Raw genomic sequence first — 26141 nt, 5'->3', positions numbered from 1 at the left:
TAACATCAGGGAACAGTTGTCAATTGGGCAGCACAATAAGTCAGATAAAGCTTGGGTGACAAGGTAGATCTTTAACTGCACCTAAATTATGCCAAAGTTCATAGAATCATAGAATCATAGAATAGCAGAGTTGGAAGGGGCCTACAAGGCCATCGAGTCCAACCCCCTGCTCAATGCAGGAATCCACCCTAAAGCATCCCTGACAGATGCTTGTCCAGCTGCCTCTTGAATGCCTCTAGTGTGGGAGAGCCCACAACCTCCCTAGGTAGCTGATTCCATTGTCGCACTGCTCTAACAGTCAGGAAGTTTTTCCTGATGTCTAGCCGGAATCTGGCTTCCTTTAACTTGAGCCCGTTATTCCGTGTCCTGCACTCTGGGAGGATCGAGAAGAGATCCTGGCCCTCCTCTGTGTGACAACCTTTTAAGTATTTGAAGACTGCTATCATGTCTCCCCTCAATCTTCTCTTCTCCAGGCTAAACATGCCCAGTTCTTTCAGTCTCTCTTCATAGGGCTTTGTTTCTAGACCTCTGATCATCCTGGTTGCCCTCTTCTGAACACGCTCCAGCTTGTCTGCGTCCTTCTTGAATTGTGGAGCCCAGAACTGGACGCAATACTCTAGATGAGGCCTAACCAGGGCCGAATAGAGAGGAACCAGTACCTCACGTGATTTGGAAGCTATACTTCTATTAATGCAGCCCGAAATAGCATTTGCCTTTCTTGCAGCTATATCGCACTGTTGGCTCATATTCAGCTTGTGATCTACAACAATTCCAAGATCTTTCTCGTTTGTAGTATTGCTGAGCCAAGTGTCCCCCATCTTGTAACTGTGCATTTGGTTTCTATTCCCTAAATGTAGAACTTGGCATTTATCCCTATTAAATTTCATTCTGTTGTTTTCAGCCCAGCACTCCAGCCTATCAAGATCACTTTGAAGTTTGTTTCTGTCTTCCAGGGTATTAGCTATCCCACCCAATTTGGTGTCATCTGCAAATTTGATCAGCGTTCCCTGCACCTCCTCGTCCAAATCATTAATAAAAATGTTGAAGAGCACTGGGCCCAGGACTGAGCCCTGCGGCACCCCACTCGTTGCCTCTCCCCAGTTTGAGAAGGTTCCATTGATAAGTACTCTTTGAGTCCGATTCTGTAGCCCACTGTGGATCCACCTAATAGTTGTTCCATCTAGCCCACTTTTAGCTAGTTTGTTAATCAGAATGTCATGTGGTACTTTGTCAAAAGATTTGCTGAAGTCAAGATATATGACGTCCACAGCATTCCCACAGTCCACAAGGGAGGTTATCCTATCAAAAAATGAGATCAAATTTGTCTGACAGGATTTGTTCCTGACAAATCCATGTTGGCTTGTAGTAATCACTGCATTGATTTCAAGGTGTTTACAGATTGACTTCTTTATAATCTGCTCCAGAATTTTCCCAGGGATGGATGTCAGACTGACTGGTCTGTAGTTCCCAGGTTCCTCCTTTTTGCCCTTTTTGAAGATAGGGACAACGTTAGCCCTCCTCCAGTCATCCGGCACCTCACCCGTCTTCCATGATTTTGCAAAGATAATAGACAAATGTTCTGAGAGTTCTTCCGCTAGCTCCTTCATTACTCTTGGATGCAGTTGGTGCTTGCCAGATAGCCAAGGGGGAGGACATTCCGCAAAGGCCATCACAGAGAAGCCTACTTCCAGGTTGCCGCTAGAGGCAAGCAGCAGGTTGCAATACAACCAGCAAGGCCTCCTCCAATGATCTTAGCAATCTAACAGGTCTATATCAGAGAAGGCGATCCGCCAGGTGACCTGGCCCCAAGTTGTTCAGTGCTTTACATGCCAGGAACAAAACCTTGAACTTGGCTCAGTAGCCAGCCACTGCCGATTAGCTACTGAGTACCAGTGTAAAATGTGTGCAGCCAGACACCTCACTCAGCATCCTGAACACCACATTCTGCACCAGCTGCAGCTTCCGGGCCAAGAATAAGGGTAGTCCCACAAAAGTGTATTACAGTAGTCTAAATGTGAGGTTACCAATGCATGGACTACAGTGGCCAGGCTATCCTTGTTCAGGAAAGAAAATAGTTGGCATTCTAACTGAAACTGGCACCAGGCACCCCTTGCCATCAAAGCAGCACCCCCAAACTACATACCAGTTCTTCCTGAGAGAATGCAAGAACGGACAAACTCCCCAATTCCCATACCTGGGAACCACTCACCTTAATCTTTGAGGTTTTCCAAATGAGGTTGTTTAGCTGCTTATGTTTCTGGATTGTGTGCAGAAGATCAGATCTGTACACAATATTTTCCTATCCTTCCTTTCTACTACATAACCTCTAGGTGGCACTGTGGCTTAGCAGAATAACACAATTACACAGAAGAATTGTGACCTGTTTTGTGCTGCTAAAAATACCAGATCTCCACCTTACCCTAAATACTGTGAAAGGAGGATAATGTTGTCATCTAAAGCACCCATAAACAACTGTGAGTGAAGAATGGCAAGTGCACAATAAGAGCCTCATCTAGAAAAGCTCTCTGTCTTGTCAGTACAGTAGATGTTACTATTGTATTGTAAACTGGATCTGCACTCTAGATCTTTGGGCCTAAAACCAAGCTTCTTCTCAATCCCCAGTGTCATCTGTAACATTCTGAGGAATAGTCCTACATAACCTTCATCATTTTTAATGCTTCAATTATGAGCAAAGGTAAAGAGGATTTCTAGAATACAGTAGTTGATAATTCTCAAATTCTGGTTGTGTGAACATTGATTAGTTTTCAATACTGCTGCTGACAAAATGAACACTTAAGAGGTAATTTGCTCCTGAGAAGGGAGGGAGCACAGACTCATGTAATCTGCTGCTGGTCTCTTAACAGAAGTTAATTGTACATCTCCACTAGCCCTTACATGCAATTCCCTATTTAGCAAAATACAATCTAATGCGTCAAGAGCGGGTTTTTTGTTTTGTTTTAAATGAAAACATTAATCTTATCCTGAATTTATCCTATTGCTATGCCAAAACATATGTCGGCGAGAGTAATACAAGTGAATTTGGAAGTCTGCTATGTTATAGAGTCAATTTATTACTCTCTGTGATTGTGCAATAGTATGAAGGTGTTGGAAAAACACCACACCTGAACCGTCTGGGGAGCTTCAGTTACACAACCTGAACAATAAGCAGTATAGGTGCAATACATTATATGAATTCAATTGCGTCAGACTGGTCCATCCCAATGTAGCAAGCAAACATGACTGATTACAGAAAGCAGAGATCTGCAAACAGTATGTCCTTTTACATGGCAACATACATTATAACAGGGGCAATTCAAGAGCTTTTCATGATTTTGCAAGATACTGTCTGGTTATCTTAAAAATAAGCAGAATTATTATATATTCAGCACTTAATATTGTACAGAAAATCATGGTCATATTTTGGCAAAGAGAAAGCACACAGGAACTAAATAGAAGCAATATCTCTGGCTTCTTTGTGGATTGTACAGAAGAATCTATATACAATCTGTTCGCAGAAGAGTATTTGATCTAGCAGACGTCTCTGCTAGCAGAAGGCATTTTATGGATGACCCCCCTTCCTCCTATAGCCCCCTGTGCCACCTCCCACCCATTTCTACTGATCTGACTTGTTAGGGGCTGGCAGAGGAGGGACGGAGAACTGCATTTCTATGCTGGACATGAAGGAAGATGCTTCCCTCTTCTGCTAGCCTACTCACTTGCCTGCAAGGAATTCCATACACTTGCCTGCGAGGAATTCCATGCAGTTGCCTGCATGGAATTGCTGGTTGCCTATAGCTACCAAGCTAGTCCTTAACACAAGGCCTCCCCTTCATCAGAGGGAATGGCAGTAACATTTGAAATATATCTGAGGGCTTTTGTACCCTAAGCAAATGTTGATGGGTGTCAAGATGACCCATTAAGGCAGAGCTCACATTTCTTTACAATTAACACCGTGTTATCATTTCAGCAAGGATTCTTCATATATCAAACTGCACTCAGTAAGAAACATTATGTGAAGGAATTGATTTCAAAAACCTTCAACTGATAAGGAGATGGATTTAGTTCAACATACTTCAGGCTTTTTAGAACTACTTTCCGCTGTAAAATTTCTTTGCACTCATGTATTGACTTTATTTTTTAAATTTTTTTGCATCCAATAAAGGCCAAAACAGAAGACCACTCTCAGCTGATGATTCTAGCTTTTCAGTTTCCAACTGGATACAAAAGATGGCACAATTCCATTACTACTGTTCTGCATTTATAAAGCTGTGACTGACTGCCACCAAGAAACAAGTCTGGGAAAATAAAAACTGAAGTATTAAATGTCCCTCAGCCAGTATGACCTAAGAGTGGTTTAGGAATTCAAACTGTCTGAAACTATTTACTTCATTAAAGACCTCCTCTGAAATATTATGCAATAGTCCTCTGACAAACACTGGGTCATAATTTCACTTGATAAAGGCCAGCTAACCAACTCAGAATGAGGCAGATCGCATTGCAAGACAGATAATTCCTAGGCCATATGAATGGACATCACAGCCAGCAAAGGACAAATTAATACCATATGTTAAACGTTTCCCAGTTTGGCAAAACAAGACAAACTCAAGACCTTGACATTTGTACAACAGTAAAAAGATATATATATATTTTAAAAATCCACACTAGTTATGTGGAATGTGATGTAACCTCTCTACACAACAGAGAAAATCCTTATCTTTTGCCATTCAGCAGAAATGAACAGAATATCCAGGAATTCCCACTGAGTGAATTCCTTTTCTTCAGGAACAAAGAAAGGAGGTTTCATTAAGGAAGAGTTGTGAAATTTCATTCTAAAAATCCCACACAAGAAAAATGGGGAGTTCATAGACTTTCACCGAGCTAGTCTCCCTAATGCCATACTGCAAGATCCTTCTGAGAGAGTAGCTTTAAGAAGTGAACGAAATGCCAACCAATTTCTTAGCTAGTTTTACATAGCTTAGTCACCACGGTGTAGAATGCCATCCAAGAGGCATAGACTAACCAAAAGGGGACTGAGATAGTTTTTGCAGGAGGTTCCTTTTCTCATCAAGTGGCTTGCATACTTAATGGATGGATGATATTCTGGAGGTGACAGACTTGACCTTGGAGGAGCTAGGGGTGGCAACGGCGGACAGAAAGCTCTGACGTGGGCTGGTCCATGAAGTCACGAAGAGTCGGAAACGACTGAACGAATAAACAACAACAACAAAAAACTGATGGAGCACAGATCCAAGTCTCTTTCTTCCCTCATTAGGGTTTACGGATTTTCCGCAGGGCTGCGTTGATATGCTGTGCATTTCTCTGAATCACAAGGGGCAGCAAGGGAAAGGGTGGCGGGGGAGAAACCATGTGATGTCACATCACATGGTGAATATCCTAAGTATTTATGAGAGAGTGAAGGGATTTCAGCAACACTGCTGATGGGCCCCATTAGTGGTTTAATAACAATTTTAGTTAAAACACAACAGTGAGGACAAGGTGCAGCATCACAAGAGCTCCAGGAATGAAGGCACACTTGGCTACTCATTGGGAGGGTTCATATGCCATACTTACTGTTTACAAGCAGTGTGTTGCTGCAAGTGGGAGTGGCAAAACAAACCACATGTGAACCTAGACTACAGGTTTGACTCTCTCTTGACAAGCTGGAGAAATAACCCAACAACAAATGACGGCACTGGTATAGTGATGTCCAAATCAGGTCACTATAACAGAGATGCTATATAGCAGATAAGCTGTAGACGTTACTGAAGCCAGCGTCCACATTGATCTGACAATCCCATAGAGACAGAAAATGAGTTTTATTGAAATGTGTTTACAGACCTGTCCAGAATATATTAATCATTTGTGTTTTTTGTGAACTTTAAATAGGAAACATGACACTTTAAATACAAAAAGACAGGAACAAAATTTCCACAGTTGTTACCTTCCTAAGTCTATATCATATTACACAAAGAATAGAAAGTCCCACTCTCCTCTCTTGAACTCCATTCAGTAGGGTAGTCCCAAAGGAGCACAAGAGCCACACACATACATGCCCAGGAGTTTATGGGAAATCAGGACATATTGCAGAACATTACAACCTCCTGGCCTTTCCACATTACAATCATGGCTGAAATTTTATGGGATGAGAAAGAACGTGGGAAAGCTTAAAAATAGTCTGAGGGTGTTGGAGGAAAGGTCTGGGAGGAGGAAAAGGTGACTGTGAGAACAGAAGCTTAAAAATCTGAAAGAGAACTTTACCATAACAAAAAGAGTATGGGAAAACTCTGGCACCCCAGCAAGACATCCTCTATTCACCTATGTGCACCTATAGTTTTCACACATTCAACAGACAAAGAAAATGGCTGGTCACTGATTGTGGTCCGGCAAAACGTAACTCAAAAGCCAGTTCTTGGGCATGCAATTAGATTTTTTTCCAAATTATTCCAGTTTTGTGGTAGACTGCCTCAAACTTCACAGTAAGGAAGTTTATACACATATCAGCCTTGCAGGGAGCCACGTGCAGGACAGGTAACAACTCCATATGAGCAAGTAACTTCACCACCACTCTGACATGAACAGCTCACAGTTTGTATTTATTATCTGGAAAGCTGCACTAATCGTTTTTATTACAGTTCAATTTTGGTAGTTTTATCTTCCTGGCCTTCCTTGAGGAGAGGGAACCTTCATGACACATGACCTTGCTGGACAGCTTTCCTTTCCTTTTGATAACCCTGAGCCAGTAGATCCACCCCTTATGGCTGAATTTGTAAACATATTTCTTCAAGCAGATTTTTTAAAAAAGAGTTTGCATTGACATGACTATTAATTTTCCTATAATATCAGTCCGTAAAATAAATTCTCCTTCAATGCTGTGTATTTTATAGAGTAAAAAAACTGGTTTTACCAAAAGCAGCAGCAACACCCACCACACCTTAGCTCCAGGATGGAGTTACGAAGGAGATTCAAGAAAGCTAGCAGCCTTCAAACACACACACCACACTAAAGAGCAGCCATTTTATCTCCATGGAAGAAAACATCAGAAAACACCATCATTAGGAAGGTTCTCTTTCTCTCTAGATGAAGTCACAATGGATGCAATCCACATCTCATTGAACTGCAAAACTCCCACTGAGTTAGAGTGAGGGTTAACCCTTATTAATGCTTGCAAATCCTAGAGGTGCTTTTCATTAGAACTCTAAGTGAGGCTTCTCAGAAAAACACAGGAAGCTACAAAGTGCAACCACTATCAAATTAAACGTAAACACAGCAAGAATGTTCTATTACCAATTTACTTCCCCTTGAAAATGTACAAGCCTTCGAGGGAAGGCATCTGAGCAAGCTGTTCCATTTCCACAAGTGCACTGAAAACTTAATGCAAGTGTCTCATGTTTATTCCCACCATTAAATCAACAAAAGGCCTGACATGGAAAGCCTTGGTTTGCACCTTAACATACATCTTAATTATGTAAATATTGATTGAGGCCCTGTGTACACAGAGGAATCACGTTACCCAGCATTTCCTGCTGGGGCTTTTTTCTTCGCATGTTTTATTGCGCTATATCTCCCCGCCAGCATGTTCCAGCCCAGCACACAGACATGGCCTAAACTCAAAAATACAACCGGCGCCTTCCAGCACATTAAACACACATAGCTTCTCCAGACTCATCTCTGTGGGTTCCCTTTCCTTCATTGCTGCTCTCTCACTGGAACAAAGCAGCTAGTAAGAGATCCCTACATTCTTTCCGAGATGAAAGCAACTCTCACTGCCCCCACCCCCGCCTTCTCTCTGAGCCCCAGAGAGAGACAATGTCTAGCCTGCCAGGCACATGGTCAGGACCAAGCCTGCTAGACTCCCTTCTCCCAAAAAGCTAGACAAAGCTTGGCAGAACCTCACAGACCAAACATCTGTAAGTCCACACAGCAGGACAGGGAGAAGGCAAGGAGATCTGCAAAATCACGGGAAAGAAAGAAGGCAAGGAGATCTGATGAAGAAATCTAAAGTGACATGCTTTGAGCTTGGGGAGGTGGAGGCACTGTGGACGTCCCTGCACCGTCTCCAGCCAGGGGCAGCATCCCCAGGGAGAAAAGGACTGATTTCTTTCTGCTTGGGGAGGAGAAATATCTAAGGCATCACACTCCTCTTGTTCACCCCCTTTCCTGCACCCTAGTCCACTTGCCCCCAACATCTGGCCTCAGTGGGGAGGAAAAGGCCACTAAGGAAATAAAAACTCAGCCCAGGATTTGGCATGAGGAATTATATAAGGCGTGGGAGCTTAATGCGCACAAAACTAAAATGAGATGTACAACTTCTATACATACACACACACACACATATTAAGGGGCAACCCAGCCAGCGGAAGGAGGTGGGAGAAAAGGGTTCAATTGAGGGACAATGGGAATAGGATCTGAAGTGGGGGAGGGTGCAGCAGAGGAAGTGTGTGTGGGGGGGTATCCTATAAAGAAGTGACGAAATGAGCCAAAAAAGAAAATCTGAGACGGGGGGGGGGCAGCGGGGAAGCAAGATCCGTGCAACAGAGCTAGTTTGCAAAGTGCAAGAACAGGGGAGCAAGCCCCCAGTGCGGGGGCGAGAGTGAAGGCATAATAAGGGGCAAGGAGTGGGGGAGGGGGGACACACAAGCTCCATAGAGGGGGATGTGGCATTCAGTGGGCAAGAAGGGGGAGCGCAAAGTTAACGTGGGAAGGGGGAGAGGGGGGAAAAGACAGTAGGCATAAGGTACAGGCGGGCGGGGCGGCGGGCGGGGGGTGAGAGGGGGCTGATGCTGTATTTTTCATGTACCCAGGATTATTTTATAGTGAAAAACGGGTAACACATTCCATAAATAAATAAGGAAATGGGGGAGAGTCAAAAGGGAGAAAAGGAAGTGGGAGCCCCCCACCCACAAAGGAACAGCAGATATGAATAAAGCTGAAGGGAACCCACAGATCGTGGTGGAGGGGGAGGGGGAGAGCGGCGGGGGGAGGGGAAGGGCGGCTTGGTCAATAAACAGAGAGAGAGAAAGGGGGGAGGGGGGAAGAGAGGGGGCGACGGCCGGGAGGTCTAGTGGGGAGAGCGATAAGATGGGTGGGGGGAGAAAGAGGGGGCTTAAATAAAGGCGGGCGATGGGGAGCCATGAGAATGGGGGGGTGCCCGGAAAGATGGTGGGGGGGGGTTTGGGGGAGGGTCCCGGGGCCCTTCCAGGAACAAAAGAGCCGTGTGGGGGAGAGGGGGGGGCGTGAAGAGGAGCCTTGGCGGTGTCGTCGTCTCCCCCCCCCCCTCATCCGGCGCCCCTTCCTCACTCACCGCTGCAGCACCACGACGAGGGCGATCCCTGAGGGAACTTGGCCGAGTCCGGCGCGAGGCAGACGCTGGAGCCGAGGTGAGGGCACTCCATGGCGGCGGCGGCGGCGGCGGCGAAAGCGGAGGCGGGACGTGAGGCGAGGCGAGGCCAGGCCGGGGCTGACTGGGGAGGGAGGCTGGCTGGCTGGCTGGCTGGCTGGCTGGCGGAGGGAGGGAAGCGCGCGGAGGCTGGGGTGGCGGGGGGAGAGATCGTGTGAGAGAAACGCGCCTGCGCGCCAGCCCGCTCGCTCGTTCGCGCCCCCGGCGGCACGACTGCGCTTGCGCCGGCCGGCGTCTGCGCGAGGGAGCAGCCCTCCCCACCGCTGCCGTCCTGTCTCCCTACAGGCAGGCGGCGCTCCATGTCCCGCCTCTTCTCATTCCCGATCCCGACTCCGGAGATCCATCAGCCGCCGGGCTTTCCGAACTCCACTTTCCTCAGTCTGTGGCCGGAGAAGAGTCACTGTGAATGGTTAACTATACACTTCCGGCTCTCGGTTGCGTGGGATGAAAGGCAAAGCCTCGGTGAAGGGAGGAGGGGACCGTTAAAGTGGGTTGGGTGTGCGCGTGCGCCGGTGGAAGAGACTGCGTAAAGCCGGCTCCCCACTCGCAGGGAGGTTGGGTTTTTTGGCATGTTGCTGCATCCCCGCATAAAAAGTCGTTTTAATGGAAACCGGAAATGAGGGGGTGCGCGACACTTGGCTTTTTATCCCTTATCTCTCGAGACGTTCCAACGGAGCAAGCGCCAGAAGCCCCGCTCCCTTGAACTCCAGGGGCCGGGTTTTCCTCCCTTCTATTTTTGATCGCTTCAGCCTTTCCCCCCGGCGGCGACTGTTCCTCCTTTGCCCGCTAGGCGGACGGAGCAGGAAACGCGCACTTTGCTCGCAAGGTTATGGCAGCCGACGCCTCTCCTGGGAGATCCCTTTGCAAGACCTTAGCTGGCGCGCATGCGCATTGAGATAAACCCGGCTAATCCTGTGTTCAAGGCACTACAAGCAGGCGTTGCACGAGTATTGTCCTTAAAGGCGGCCTAAAAATAATTCTAAATAAAATATTTCCTTTATAAACATAAATATTACAGTTATTAATATATTACCCCCCCAAATGCTCAAGAAAGTAACTTTCAGTAAAACAAGCACTATACAAGGCACAACATAAACCCAACACATTTTTTTAAAAAAAATCATTCAAATTACCAGAATAAGAAAAAAGCAGTGGAAAACATCAGCTAGAACAAACTGATTAACGTGGAGTCAGTAGAAGGCACAAATAATTTCATTTCATGTCTGCACCTTTCCAAAAGGAAGCCCAAAGCAGCTAACAATGACATTTATTTTAGATATTTATATCCTATGCATTTATTTTAGATATTTATATCCTACCCTTTATGACAAAGTCCTCACAATAAACAATAAAACGATTACAATAATCTATCAATAACATTTCAGTTTAATGCCTACCAGGAGGGAGGGCAGGGAGTTAACAATGTCTTTTCCTAGGTTTTAAAATGTATATGTTTTAAATTTTGCAACGCCGCCTTGAGGCCCAGTATTGGGCAAAAGGTGGGATACAAATAAGTAAATAATAAAATCAACAATAAATAAACAACACAATTCATAAACATTCATTGATCAATCCCCCCCCTCCCAAAATGGAAATAAATGCTTTTGCTCGCAGCCTGAATACTAATAACAAATATTCTTAGGAAGGTATTTCAAAGATGCTATTTCAAGCCGGAACGCCGCGTCCCCATCATCCCTTTTGGAAGATGTGATGAGGAGGTGGGACAGGGTCAGGATTGCATGGAAGGTGTGAGTCCCTGGGCTTTAGAGGACAAATGGGTCTTATGGATACCGATCTAAAAACATACAAATGGCTTAGAAGCAACAGGCTTCTTTTGTCACCCCCAACAACTGGTACAAATGCAATTGCAAATGGAGAAAGGAAGTGACCTCGTGAAGTAACAGTACTGAGAAGGAGCCTTCCTTCCTTTGCAGCGGTTTAATTTAGAGCCTTTTCAAGAGAACTCCCATGTGGGTGGCTATAAACATTCAGGGGTCTCCGGAGAACCTTTTCTCTCATGACATTTCAGTTGCTGAACACCAGAGGGCATCAGGACACAATGTGTTCCAGACATCTTCCCAGGGTAGGGATGTACCAGAATTTTGTTCCAGTTTGCAAAGCATCCAAACTAGTCCCAAACGTCAACAGAAGCAAGTTTTTTTTTGGGGGGGGGGATGTTTATGCATTCGAAACTTGGGATCATGTTTTTAAAAATCTGTTTTTAAATGCACTTATTGCTGGGGTGTTTTTTTAAAAAAAAATTGCATGGAAATGTGCACTTTATGTGTTTGAACAAACAAAAAACAGGTCACAAATGAAAAACAGGAAAGAGTTGAACTGAGCCTTGGAGTGAATTTGGGAGAATTCTGAGAAGGTGGCATATCCCCAGTTCTTCCATCCCTACGGTGGTCAAGATCTACAGATATTTTAACATTCGTGATGGAAATGATCTAGGAAGTTATTTCTAGCTTTGGAATATCAAGAGTCGAACACACACAGAGATCCTATTCTGATCATCAGCTTCTACACGCCATCAGAATATTTCCACATATTGTCGTTAAGTGTGCCTTCCCCAACTCCCATCATCCCCAACCAGCACAACCATTAGCAGGTTGGAGAATATTTTATTTATTTATTTAATTTATATCCCACCTTTTTTCCTCCAAGGAACCCAAGATGGTGTACATAATCCTCCTCCTCCTCTCCATTTTACCCTCACCACAACAATCTTGTGAGGTAGGTTGGGCTGAGAGTCTGTGACTGGCCCAAAGTCACCCAGAGGGTTTCCCTTGGTCGACTGGGGACTAGAACCCGGATCTCCTGGCTCCTAGTCCAACACTCTAGCCACTACACTATACTGGCTCCGCTAAGTCATTTGAGGGCAGGGATGAAGATGGAGGCTAGTGTGCAAAATCCAAAAGGTCGCTCCCTTGCCACACAAGCCTCCTTGGGCAAGAGCACTCCAGCGGAGGGGTATCACTGCGGGTGGAAGGCACAGCTTGTGACATCACCGACTGCCATGCTTTTGCCCCACTCTGGTTAATTTCAATTAGGCTTGCACCTAAGAAAGTCCCAGGAGGTTATACTCCATGGCACAAATCTGTATGTCTCCTTTTTTCTCTGCCATTAATAGTACTCAAAAGTTGCCCTGGGCAACTGCATTTGTAACCCTGTCTTACAGCTGCTGCTGCTGAAGAGTTCTAGGTGCCTTGGTCAACACCGGCAAAAAACATTATCAGATGGAACCCAGCAGCAGGGCGCTTCCATTTCTAACACTTAATTACATTGCACTTGGCTTTAAAAACACACACCAGCCATCAGGTTGTCTGAGTTGCAACTGTATACACACTCTGTCACTTTTCCTCTATCCTAAACAAGGCTGTCTGTTGCCAAAATAATCTTACGGACAGTGCTATTTCTGCAGCCATGTGTTTCTTGTAAACCACAGAGGCCACCAGACTGGGTTGCACTTGCATACGTCTTTGTTTAACCAACTCATCAGCCAGCTGTTCCCTGTGTTGTATTGGAAATACCTGGCATTGCTAATTCTAAAGCTGCCCTGCGCAACGTATGGTCTCTGGGCTGACTGCAATCCTCAACCCCAAATTCCTGACATTTACAGCCCTTTACCACATCTTTGTGGGAACATCTAAGGCTGTTCAAGCCCTACATGGCTTGGGACCGCAATATCTTTCGGAACGCCTCTCCCAATATGAACCTACCAGTACACTGCGCTCAACATCTAAGGTCCTCCTCCGAGCACCTACTCCGAGGGAAGCTCGGAGGATGGAAACAAGGGAGAGGACCTTTCAGTGGTGGCCCCCTGACTGTGGAATGATCTCCCTGATGAGGCTCGTCTGGCACCAACGCTGTTATCTTTCAGGTGCCAGGTCAAGACTTTTCTCTTCTCCCACGCATTTAACAGCATTTAACAATGCTAAGTTCATTTTCTAATGGACCCCAGAACTGTTGTTTTTAAAATGGATACTGATGTTTTTATACTGTTGTTTTTATGTTTCTGAAGGTTTTTAAATATTGTATACTTTTTAATGTTTACTGTTTTAACCTTTGTGAACCACCCAGAGAGCTTCGGCTATGGGGCGGTATATAAATGTAATAAATTATTAATTTATTACATTTATATACCGCCCCATAGCCGAAGCTCTCTGGGTGGTTTACGAAAGTTAAAAATAGTGAATATTAAAAAGTATATAAAATTTAAAACCATCAAAAATATAAAAACAACAGCATCCATTTAATCAACATAACAATTCTTTTAACGTGAAAAGTCTATCTTTGCTTTCTTATGTGTATTTTAAAAAAAAAATGCAGTAAGCCAAAGCGATTGTTACGTAAGTTTGAGGTCACCAACGGCTTCTTTTCATGATGTTCAGACAAAAACCATCTCAAATTGCATAAATTACATGATTGTAACCAACCGTGGTGTAGATTAAGTAAATAAATAAATAAAAGTGGGGATGGTACAGGTGGATGCCTGTGTGGGTCCTCCTCTATTTGGATTCTGAGGTCCATGATATGAAGTTGGTACCAGTTTTTCCTGCCTCTGCCAGCTAGCTCAGGACGTTACATGGCCCACCTGTATCTGATACACCTTTACTGGATGAGTTGCTGGGATGGCAAGACCCTTGTGTACTGTTGCTACTGAGCTCAGCAAGACAGAGTTGAGGTCAGGCAGTGGGAAGTGGGAGAGCACAGCACATAAGAGACTGACGGGTTAAAAAGCGGGTTGCTTTTTTAATTCAGCATCCTCATAAGGCAAAGGCAGGGACCAAAACAGAAAAGTAATTTACCAGGAACAGGACCCAGAAAACAGGATCATTTGAAGCCTATGAAGGAGCGTTTTTTCCTGACAATGGACTCCATAGAAAATATCAGCTAGACACAATGGCCCAATGCAATCCAGTTAAGTGCAGACAAGCTTAATTTTTAAAAGATATTGCCTTAACTCTGAGACTGTGGCCAGATAGTAAAATTCATTTTGCTCACAGGAATATATGGAATGTGGCTTGGCTGTTCAGAGAGTTTTATTTCTTAAATGGTGGTGCATCTATATTTTGGATCAAGAGCAAATTGGCCATCCTGGGACGCTTCCTGGCATCCTAAAATGCCCCATCACGATCAGGTACAAGAATCCCTCCTTGCAGCAAGAGTTCCAGGTGATCCACACAGCAAGCCTTTCATTGAAGCACATTTTTAACCAAAGAACACTTTAGTAATGACAGTGGCCAGAAGCCCCAAACCTTAAATGAATGACTTGGTCTGCCTTTGAGGACCCACCCTTATTTTGCTGCAGGCTATAAAAAGGCAAAGACATGTTGACTTCAGGATTAGGTTTCCCCCTTTGCTGCTTATTTTTGAAACGCTTCTGAATACTCCTTCAAATTGCGGTAATGTCCAGTGAAAGCCACATTAAACTCTGGGTCAACACTTGTAAAGAGCTCATCCATTCACACAACCTCTTCAGATCTTTTCCTTTGCCCAGATCAGTCCTAAAGCTTCATAAACAGGCAGGAATATATACTGGATGTAGATTTCTACCAAAATACCTCCAAAGGACAGGTGAGCCTGTTTGAAAACAGTGCCTGCCTTCTGTATCAAGAGGTGATAAGCCTATATGCACCAGTTGCTGGGGAACATGGGTGGGAGGGTGCTGTCGCACTTGTCTCCTGCTTGTGGGTCCCTGGTCAACAGCTGGTTGGCCACTGTGTGAACAGAGTGCTGGACTAGATGGACCCTTGGTCTGATCCAGCATGATGGCTCTTACGTTCTTCTCCTTAATACTGAGTAATAACAGACCTGCCAGATATTGCGGAAACCTGGGCAAGGAAGTGTTATGATCCCACTAATTTCCCAAGGTCATACCCACATGATCAGTGGGAGAAACAGACTGAATGTCACTGGCTGCCTTCTCTTTCTCATCATCTCTCAACTACTAGTACCATCAAAACCTGTTTCATGGCTATCTAGGTCCCTATAAAATAAGTTCTATCCTGGCCTGGAATTATTAGCACCAGTTAAGCTATGCAAAAGAACCTATCAAAGTGCTCAAGATCACCCACTATCCAAGGTGGTCTCCTTGACTCTTGGGGGTTCCTTCCTTCTACTGCACCCCTCCCCAGGTTAGCAGCAACCATTTTTCATAGAAAAGTGCACACCACCTCCCCTTTTTTGCTCCCAGGTGCAGTAAGTGCTTCCAGGGCTCATCTACACCAAGCAGGATATTCCACTATGAAAGCGGTATATAAAAGGCAGGAGCCACAATACTGCTTTATAGCGGTATTGAAGTGCACTGACAAGTGTTGGGGCCCATGACACATGCCATATACCACTTTCATACCACTTTCATAGTGCTATATCTTGCTTGGTGTAAATGTGTCATGTGCCACTATAAAGCAGTAGTGTAGATCCTGCAGTGCACTTCAATACCGCTATAAAACAGTAGTGTGGCTCCTGCCTTGTATATACCACTTTCATCCTGCTTGGTGTAGACGAGCCCTCTGTTAAACAGTTACATGTTATTGCTGGGAAAATCCATTTTATGGCCAGCTATTGTGAGGATCGCAGCTAAGTTCAGAGGCAACAGGGAATCCTGAGAGGGAGTGGCAGATGCCATCAACATCCCTGCTAATCTAAAAGTCCAGGCGCTTCAACCCTGCGAGCCCTGGTTATGCTACAACACAGCTGATTGGTGATGGTCGCCATGTTCTCCTTTGCAAGCCACCTTGGAAAAGAGACACTGCCAGAGCTGCCCATGTGTACACAGACGTCCTACGTGCTGGTGCGGAGGTAGGAGCTGCCGAATCCTCAAAGAGCCTTTGACAGAAAGAAGGAGCCATTTCTAAAGTCTAAGAAAGAAGGCCCTCATTCTATATTTAAGTCAATGGGAAAGAGCTGGCACTCCAAGATACCAAGAATGAAACCTCTCTCTTGGTTCTTTCTAAAACACGAAGCCAAAATGCACAAGCCGGGTTTTCTTCCCACCTACTCATTCCCATCAAGGCCACTGTGCCTACACTACCTCTATTCAGGTCACTTTTTGGAACAAACCTGGCCGGTTAGAATGGCCATCTAAATACAAATATTTCCCTCCTTCTGTCTCATCCCCAAGGCTAACATAAAATCCCAACAAACTGAGATTATTCCGTTGGAAGGATAAATGTTCGCCTCCCATAATGCAGTGGTCTGACGACTTAACAATGCTATCAACATTTGAATGGGTGGTAGATAGACGCCACTTGCGAGTGGATAAATACATGGATATTTGATCTGCTTTTCTGGAAACTCTCCCCACCCACATTTTTTTTTAATCAGTGATGTGTATCTGATGGAAAAAAATGACATTCCTTTGCATGTAATGTTTGTTCTTTCCCCACCCACCCCCGATTTATTTTCAGTTCTGTTTTGTTAAATTCACAATAAAAAAGAAAAAACTCCCTACGAACTGTAATGCTAGTTAGTCCCACAAGAAAACACCGAGGGCTTTTGACACTGAAGGTTTTAACTTTTATCTGAGTAAGGTACTAACACTGCAACCCTATACATGTCTATTCATCTGCGCCCATTCCTAGAGATGTCGGACCTGGCCACGGTGACACATGCCTTAGTTACATCCCGATTAGATTACTGTAACGCGCTCTACGTGGGGCTGCCTTTGAAGAGTGTTCGGAAACTCCAGCTGGTTCAAAGAGCTGCAGCCAGATTGTTGACCGGGGCTGGTTACAGGGAGCACACAACTCCCCTGTTAAAACAGCTCCACTGGCTTCCAGTCTGTTTCCGGGCACAATTCAAAGTGCTGGTTATGACCTATAAAGCTCTATATGGTTTGGGTCCAGGTTATTTGAAAGAACGTATTCTCCCTTATGAGCCTGCCCGTGCTTTGAGATCTTCTGGAGAAGCCCTTCTTTCACGCTTGGTGGGAACATGGGAGAGGGCCTTCTCGGTGGCTGCTCCGGTGCTCTGGAACTCTCTTCCTGGGGAATGCCAGGCTGGCTCCCTCCTTGCTGGGCTTTCAGAAGCAGGCTAAAACTTTTTTGTTCCAGCAGGCCTTTGGAGAATAATCCAGCCCTCCATCTATGTTAATGTCTTATAATTTTGTTGTGTATTTTTTAAATTGTTTATGGTTTTGTTTCCCTCCCCCCCCCCATGTATATTTTAAACTTTGTAAGACCGCCTTGAGGCCCAGCATTGGGCAAAAGGTGGGATACAAAGAAATATAATAATATAATAATATTCAGAAGTAAATCCCATAGAGCTCAGTGGAATTTACTCCCTGGTAAGTGTGCACTGGATTGCAGCCATAACAATCCATTTTAGACTGCAATCCTAGACCTACTTACCTGAGAGTAAGCCTCATGGGAATAAAGGGGATATACATAGGATTGTGGTGTTGTTATGTTGCAGCCAGTCCCTGAATGTCTAGTCTTCAGGGACCTGAATTAGCTTCCATCTTTCCGTGCAGGACACCATGACCTAAGTCAAATTAAAGTTGGGCAGGGCAGGGCACATAGCCATCTGTCAGGCTCTATTTTGAAAACAGACTTTTAGGTGCAGTGTGGAACTTGACTGTCAGTCGAGACCACAGTAAGGAACCACAGTAAGGAAGGTCTTAAGCAATTCTGGATGGTGCCCTTAAAAACGGCATTAAAATTCTTTCCCAAAATCAAGAATAAAAATCAGCATTCCATGCTGATTTGGTGGGAAATGACAAATAACATGAGATGACATGATATCTGACAAAAAAATGTAGCGTCTTGAAAAGCCCGATTTCCTTTCATTGTTAAAATGAATAAATGAATAAAGCAAAAATAGCTGTCATAATTGAAGACAGGGGTCAAACTGTATTGGTTCTGGAATGCTGGGATGGTCTTAATACTAGAGCTGTGTCTGTGTGGGAGCGTAGATATTGTGTATGCAGAAGGTCCTTGGTTCAATGCCCTGCAACATCTCCTCCAGGTAAGGCTGGTGAAGACCTCCAGTTTGAAATCCTGGAAAGCCATGCCTTCCAGCCAGTGTTTGCAGTACTGGGCTAGATGGACCTATGTGGTCTAGTGCGACGGAGGGGTGAGGATATCGCGATATTTTTATTGTGAGATCTCCCCCTCTGTTTGTCAATGCGGCGTGCAATGACCTCGGAGGGAAAGGACGTCGGGCTCACCATTTTGTTTTTTCAAAAAGCAAACAGAAGAAGCGCACGAGCGCTTGTGCGCTCAAAAGTAGTGTTTTTAAAATAATAATAATGATGATGTCCCCCCACTCCACCCCTGATGGGCGCAGAGCTCCTAAGGAGCTCTGCAGCCCGTGTACATTTCCCGGCTCCTCGTGAGAAGTGGTACAACCCGGGATGCCCAGCCACACGTTCCGTGGTCTCAGGATCAGCCCGGGACCACAGAAAACCCGGGCTGAAAGGTTAGGGCAAAATCCCGCGGAAAGGGAGGGATCATCCCTCCCTGCTCTCGGGATCACCTGTGCATTATGTGGATGCGCAGGGATGATCCTGGGGCGATCCCCGGGATAAGCCCTCATCTAGCTATGGCCTCAGTGTAAGGCAGCTGCCTATGCCGCTATGAGCCGCATGCAGGAGTAAGAGATGCACCCCATACAAATAAAGCATCATGCCCCTGTGACGCTGCAAGTGGGGAGCAATGGGTCACAACAGCCAAACAGCCGAAAAGAGATCAGCCGATACAGAGGCCAAAGGGGCCTTGTTATTACCGTGGTGGCTATTTCTGGAGGGATCTAACTTCAGGACAAGCACAGTGTGTGAGGAATACAAGCAGGGCCTCTCCCTTTTGTCTTACATCACTTGCTCTCTTTTTAACTAGGCGACAGGCCTTCCCAGCACACGCAGACAGAGCAAATATAGTGATTTCACCGTTGCATCCCTATGATTTGCTTTCCATATAAAGCCCACCTGTGAGCCACAGACGGTCAGCTGCAAGAAACTGCTAGGAGCTCCTGCAGTGGGAGATTAGACTGGAGGGGGCGGGCAGAGGCCGGTTGCAATTGTCATCATCAGCTGAGGCTCAGCAACATGCTGGTGCTTACCTTTAAAGCCTTGTGCAAATTTGGACCAGAGTACTTGATAAGAGACCTGCCTTCCCGTCAGCCTGCCTGTGTGTCCAGAGTGAGATCATAATTGGGAGGCCCTCTCCAGGTACCTCTGCTGTAAAGGAGGTTCTGCAAGTGATGACTGGGAACAGGGCCTTCTTGGTGATGGCACCCTGTTTACGGAATGCTTGTTCTAGTTAAACATGCCTGGTGCCTACTTTTTTTATTCCTGTCAGGCAAAGGACTTCCCTGCCCCCAACCAACCAACCTCCAGGCGTTTAATTGCTAAACTATGATTTTATTGCTCCCAATGTTGTGGTTTTTAATTTTGTCTTGTTGTGAGATTTGTTTTTAGTTTTGCTGTGTAATATTTATATTAAAAGGTGGCACAAAAATAATATCACCCTTGCTATTCCTTACCCCCTTTATCTAAATGAACTTCCAGCTGAAGAATGTGGGTCAGGAGCACAGTGATTAGAGTGCTCTGTGGCCACAGCATCCACCAGTGAGCTAGTTAGAAAGAGAAGTCATTTAGCCAAAAAGTCACAGGACGTGCCCTCCTAGTCTTATGCCACGTCCATGGAAAGGATCAGCCAGTGCTGTTGTTTACCAAAGACAAGGCAACCAGCAATTCCATCTTAGACTATACTACAAGTGGAGAGTTTGCGACAAGGCCTTACAAATATGTTTATTTCTCCTTCTGCCCAAGGCTCTAGAGTTCATGTGCTAAGGACAAAGAACCAGAGAGTTTAAGGCGCTCCCAAGAGTTGGGTCGGCCACCTTCCTACTATGGAGAGAGGACAGCTTTTCTATGGCCTTGCTCTTCATTAGGCAGTCTGCAGGCTACACCATGGCAACCTTACCAGGGGAATGGCTGTCTCCCATGGCAGGTGATGGGTCCATTCATCTTTCTGCTGCTTCAATTTCTTTGGGATAGTTTTTAAGTTCTGCCTCTGTCGGTTATGCATTTCCTGATGTTTTTACCTGCTGCTCTGATCTCTCTGTTTAATAATTTGCTTAACATTTATTGTTTTGTTGTTTGTTTTGTGTTCAATTGATGTTCACTCTTTTGAACATCTCCATCTGAAAGGCGTCGGGGTACAAATCTTTCCATAAATAATAAAATGAATTAAGGAACACAGAGTGGGAGACGAACAGATCTGAATCGGCAATGGTACCTGAGCTGGGTTTGCTGGGAGGCCTTTTCAGCTGACTGTGCCCAGAACTAGAGTCTTTGTGTACTGAAGGAATGTTGTAAAACTGGGAGAGACGGGGAAGGGAAAGGACATTCCCTGAAATGTGGGAGCTCGTAACCCTTGCAACCGCTCACAGTGACTCTAAGTAAGATTTCTACAAACAAACGTTTGTCCCATGAAGGTGACAGAAAAACCGGTTCCATAAACATCCCAGCTCTAAAGATATGTTACAGGCAGCTGATTGCTGTGGGAATCTGGACGTGACTGTCGAGTGGACATCTGAGAGCATGGATCACGCACCAGCTTGGCCTCAAGCTAAGGGGGTGGGGAAGAGCCCCTGTTTTCCCACAGTGAGATTTAGAGCTTTATCACACCAGCATTATACTGTGCAATCACTGCGAATTGTGTGCAAAGGACTCCGAAGTTTTCCAGCTTATAATCTGCTTTTATTGTGAAGTACTCCCATGCATCCTGCTTTAATTGTGCTATAAAGGGAAAAGAATCGAGGTATTTAGTAGGGATGTGCTCTGCTTCTAATCGGACCGGCGAATTAGAAGCGGAGCGGAGGCGAAGAGGATTGGGGGGCCGGCAGAGCGTGGTGAAGAGGATCGAAGTGAAGGCGGATCCTTCGCCTCGATCCGGAGCTCCGCTGGAAAGGTAAGTGGGGTTTACCAGGCCCTGCCGCTGTCGCTGTCGCCCATGCGGCGACAGCGGCAGGGCCCGGTAAACTCCCCCTCCTCTCCCTTACCTGCCTCTGTCCGCGGTCCCTCGGCTTCTTCAATTGAGCCCGCGGTTCAACCAGGAAGTCTAGGCCGCACTTGCGGCCTAGACTTCCTGGTTGAACCACGGGCTCAATTGAAGAAGCCGACGGACCGCGGTCAGAGGCAGGTAAGGCCCCCCTCCCCCTTGGTCCCTTACCGGGCTCTGCCGCCATCGCCGCACGGTAACCCCCCCGCCCTCCCCTCCCAGCCTTACCTGGCGCCACTCCCCTCCACTGCAGAGCTCCAATTCGGAGCCAGAGCTCCGCGGCGAAGAGGAGCAGAGTATGGGCGGAGTGGCGCGGAGCGGGCCAATCCAAAATTTTCAGATCGGCCCGCGGGGCGGAGCGGGGGGTCCGTGCACACCCCTAGTATTTAGCTACTAGTTTTCAAGAGAATAATTTGTTGTTTTCCGAGCGGCCACTGGGGGCGCAGGATCATGTTTAAAGAAAAATTAAACAAATGCTTACATCTACATACATTTTAAAGATAAAGACATCAAAATTGGCACAGCAATAGATATTAAGGAGAGCTTTAAGCATACCAAATTTGAATTGGATTGGGTCATCTGTTGATTTTTTTAATGATTTTTTTTTACATTTCCCTCCTTAAACCCATTTCCTGGTATGCAAAGGATCTTAGGAGCGTGGCCGCCCGGGGTGTGATTTAGCTAGTAACAACAATAACAACCGCGACAGCTTAGCGCTGTAAGGGGTAATTCGAGGGAAACAGGTACGTGGGATGAAGCTTTTAGAGATCTCAAAAACAAGCCACTCTGAGTGTGGTCAGGTTTGAAAACGAAGGACCTTCCAAAGTCAATTCATATCGCACAGATCATACTTTGATCGATGTCACAGAAGCATGAGTAATATCAAGCTTCAAGAAATGCAAATATCAAGAAATGCAAAAGTAATGTACAAATGTGCACTCCAGGGTTCCAAACAGGCTGAGGATCGAACCCGGGACCTTTTGCATGCAGAGCACGTGGTCTATCACTGAGCTACGGCTCCTCCCCAAAACTTCCAGAAATGGAAAGCATAATTTGTTTTAAAAGGAGTTTCCTGCACATAATGCTTCTTCTGAGATGATATTTGTTACGACACACATAGGCATCATCGAGAGAAAAACTAATCGCCCATTTAATCCAATATCATCTACTCTCACTAGCAGTGGCTGTCTGTCAGGGCAAAGGGTTTCCCATCACCTGCCCTCTGATCCTTTTAACTGGAGAAGCTGGGGGTCAGAACCTGAGACCTTCTGCATATGAAGCAGGTGTTCTGTGACTAAGCAATGTCCCCTCCCATTAACAACAATAACAACAACACTAGTGACAAACTAGTCCATTTGGATTCCCAACACATGGCAACTGTATTGTTTGATCGTAGATATGCAGAACAGAACACAGATGCCAGTGCAGGATCCTAGAGCCTTGGATTAAAGTTTGGAATGTAATATTTCATTTTGGGCTCTCCTAGGAGCATTCCGTCCCCAGTGGTTTTTGGGAGGCAAAAATGGATTAGCCGTCTCTTTTCTGCCATGTGTTTTGTACAAACCACACATTTCCTCTCTGCTCTTTTTACAACAAAAACAATGCGGAGGAATAACCTTGACACACTACAGGCAAAAACAGTTGTGTTGACTAAAAACATTGGAGTAAAAACATCCAGTTAAGCCCCTGCTGTTGGAAATATGCTGTTTTTGAAAGGTAGTTTTTATTGCATTTACATCCCACTTTTTCGCCAAGGAGCTCAGGGAAACATACAGCCCCCCTCCCCCATTTTATCTTCACAGTGAGGTAAGTCAGGCTTGGTCTTTCCGTGATTAACTCTCACAACTTCCGTGAAAGATTCCTGGGAAATGGTAGTTTGAGGAGGGCGAGTACTTGTGATTTTTTTAAGAGATCTTGACTCCCATTCACAGACCTATGAAATGGCTTTTAAAGCACAGCCTGGTTCACAAATAATGCTATCCCATGGTTTGTTGCCCTATCCAGGGTTTGTCTGACAGCTGATTGAACAAACTATAGCTTGTTTTCTTAATCCCTGGGTTGTTTGTCTTTCTTCGCCTGCTCCCTCCCTGTATCCCAAATGCTTTTGTGGCACTGTAGTATTGGTGCACAGTGGCTGGTGGTTGTTGTTTTTTTAATCACTCTTGCCTGCCACCTCTGGGTTGTTCATGGTTAACAAACTATGGTTTGTTCGCACGGTAGTGTTCACACATCACAACAACCCACACCATGGGTTAGCATTATGTGAAAGCCAGGCCTATGTCTGGAGACAGAATATCATTTCCACCTCAAAACAATCCTGAGAGGCAGGTTAAGCTGAAAAAAGGTGTGTTCTCCAAGGTCACCTGGTGAGCTTCATAACTCAGTGAGGGACGAAACTGAGTTTCCAATCTCTACGTTCCCACACTGTTGCAACTGTACCATGCCAATAGATCTCTAAACAGATACATCCCTTTGATTGACACAACACTGTTAATTAATACAACTGGAAAGCTAATGTTGTGATTCTTTTTTTCAACAGATGTTTAAATAACAATATTGCAAGAGTGCTTTATTTGAAGACTTTTATATCAGTCTCAAGATCAGATTTTAAACTGGTATCTCCCCACCTCTCATCAAAATTAAAACCAAGCTACTCACAATGTGCCAAGCATAATTAAAAACAAGGAGCACAAATGGCGGTTCAAAACCACTGATTGAAAACAGCTGAGCAGAAAGAACTTGTATTGCATCAACTACCCAAAAACAACAGAAAGAAAGTCTTAACTTGTCTCTAGAAAGATGAGTGGAGAAGGGGGGTGTCTTATGGGCCTTCCATAGGAATTCATTCCAGAATTCTAGATTAATAGTTCTGGGGATGAAACTGAAAAGACCCTGAACATCGTAGATGCCTGTCTGGCTTCCCATGTGAGATGAAACTTGGGCCATATCTAGATGGGGCGATATCCCGGGGCAATCCCTGGGATCGTCCCTGTGCATCCACATGATGCACAGGGGATCCCAGAAGCAGGGAGGGATGATCCCTCCCTTTTCCTGGGATCTCGTCCTACCCTTCTAGCCTGCTTTTCCCGCGGTCTCAGGCTGATCCCAAGACAGCGGAACGTGTGGGCAGGCGTTGCAGTTTGTCCTGGCTCCTCGCAGTTACTCGAGAGGAGCCAGGACCCACGGACGGGGTGCAGAGCTCTTCAGGAGCTCTGTGCCCATCGGGGGTGGGGTGGGGTGAGCGAGAAAAATTGTAAAAAATAAAAAAACCTTACCTTTTGCTCATGTACTCCTCTCTTTTAAGAAAAACAAAATGGCGGGTGCAATGTCCTCTCCCTCTGAGGTCGTCGTGCGCGACGTGTCAACAGAGGGGGAGATCTTGCGATAAAAATATCGCGAAATCTTCACCCCTCTGTCACGCTAAACCAGGTAGGTCTAGCTGAGGCCTTGGAGAGAGAGAGAGATGATATGAACCACTTTGAACACCATGATTTAAAAAAGCCAGTTTTCAAATAAAATAAACACACAAACAAAGGTACATCTCCTGCAAAATGTTTTTAGTCTGAATACTGGGCTAGAGGGGAAGTATTAGAAGGAAATCTGGGGTGAAAAAGTCAGAGGGCAAGACATGGGTCTCATCAAACGCAATCACATGAAGAACTTCAAAATTCACAGACTTACAACCTATGATCAACTCAAATTATGGCTAGCCGCAAGGCGAAATGGGGAGGGACCTGGGTAGCCCAGTGCCAGGGCTGCCTGGAGACCATAGATTAAGTATAGGGAAACATATCAATGTGACTTAGGCATGCATACTGGAACAACAGGAAACATACAGAGCCAAACACATGTGTCGGTGCCACCCTTTCCGAATGCAAATTCCTGCTTCTGAAGAGAGTCTTGAATCTATATGCCTCATGGGAGGAAATATAGTTATTCCTCACTCTACCGTCTCAACCAGATCTTAGAAGTCTTGACCCTTTGGGTTTTCTCATCACCACTGTATTGAATGGTCCATCCCCCCTTTCCCCTTATTCTGTTGCTGGAAATCTCTTGACTGTTGTCTGGTCCTTCTTCTTTTCCTCACACAAGCAACAAGCCATCGGGTCTTCTCTTTGGGATGGGACATGGGTGGATTGGGGTGTTATAGGGCAGTGGCAGCTAGCCAGGATATTGCACCCAAAACAGGAGTAGGGCAAACTTTGAAATCTGGCCATGATGCTGGCCTCTACTGCTTTGGTCTTCAACAGATGAGAAGATGGAGTTATAATCAGGTGGTGGCCAACTGGGGATCTTGTAGCATCCCGATTTCACCGTTTCATGAAGGCTGTGTGTTTGGAAATGTTGTCCCTGATTTCTCTCTCTGGCCAAGTGCCTTGTCCATTTGTTGTCCAGCAATCAGGCTCACTAAATCCCTCAAGCGGGTATAAGGAAGGAAGAATAGCTGATATGAAAGAACGCTTCCTCCCATGCTATCCTCCTAAAGCAGCCTTCTTCAACCTGAGGCGCTCCAGATGTGTTGGACTGCATCTCCCAGAATGCCCCAGCCAGCTGGCTGGGGCATTCTGGGAGTTGTAGTCCAACACATCTGGAGTGCCCCAGGTTGAGGAAGGCTGTCCTAAAGCATTAAGATCTTCAGAGGAGACCCTTCTCTGAATTCCATACATTATGAGCTTCTTCAGACAGGATGGGATGGGACTTGCATTTCCCTCTCATTGCTTTGCCTCATGCTA

The 26141-nt window shown here is 45.5% G+C and overlaps 1 protein-coding gene across 1 annotated transcript in view; it reads right to left on the bottom strand.

The window, feature by feature from the left end:
* USP3 (ubiquitin specific peptidase 3) overlaps positions 1–9456 on the bottom strand; it is a 38377-nt gene extending 28921 nt beyond the window's left edge. Inside the window, exon 1 of the mRNA XM_063142695.1 lies at positions 9302–9456. Within this exon, the coding sequence (XP_062998765.1) occupies positions 9302–9392 (91 nt within the window). The 5' untranslated portion in view covers positions 9393–9456. The remainder of the gene's footprint in view (positions 1–9301) is intronic.
* Between the last annotated feature and the right edge of the window lie 16685 nt (positions 9457–26141).

The sequence above is a fragment of the Elgaria multicarinata genome, chromosome 16 (genome assembly GCF_023053635.1).
Source record: "Elgaria multicarinata webbii isolate HBS135686 ecotype San Diego chromosome 16, rElgMul1.1.pri, whole genome shotgun sequence".
In the NCBI taxonomy this organism is placed as follows: Eukaryota; Metazoa; Chordata; class Lepidosauria; order Squamata; family Anguidae; genus Elgaria; species Elgaria multicarinata.
This window is presented reverse-complemented; position numbering and strand designations above follow the sequence as displayed.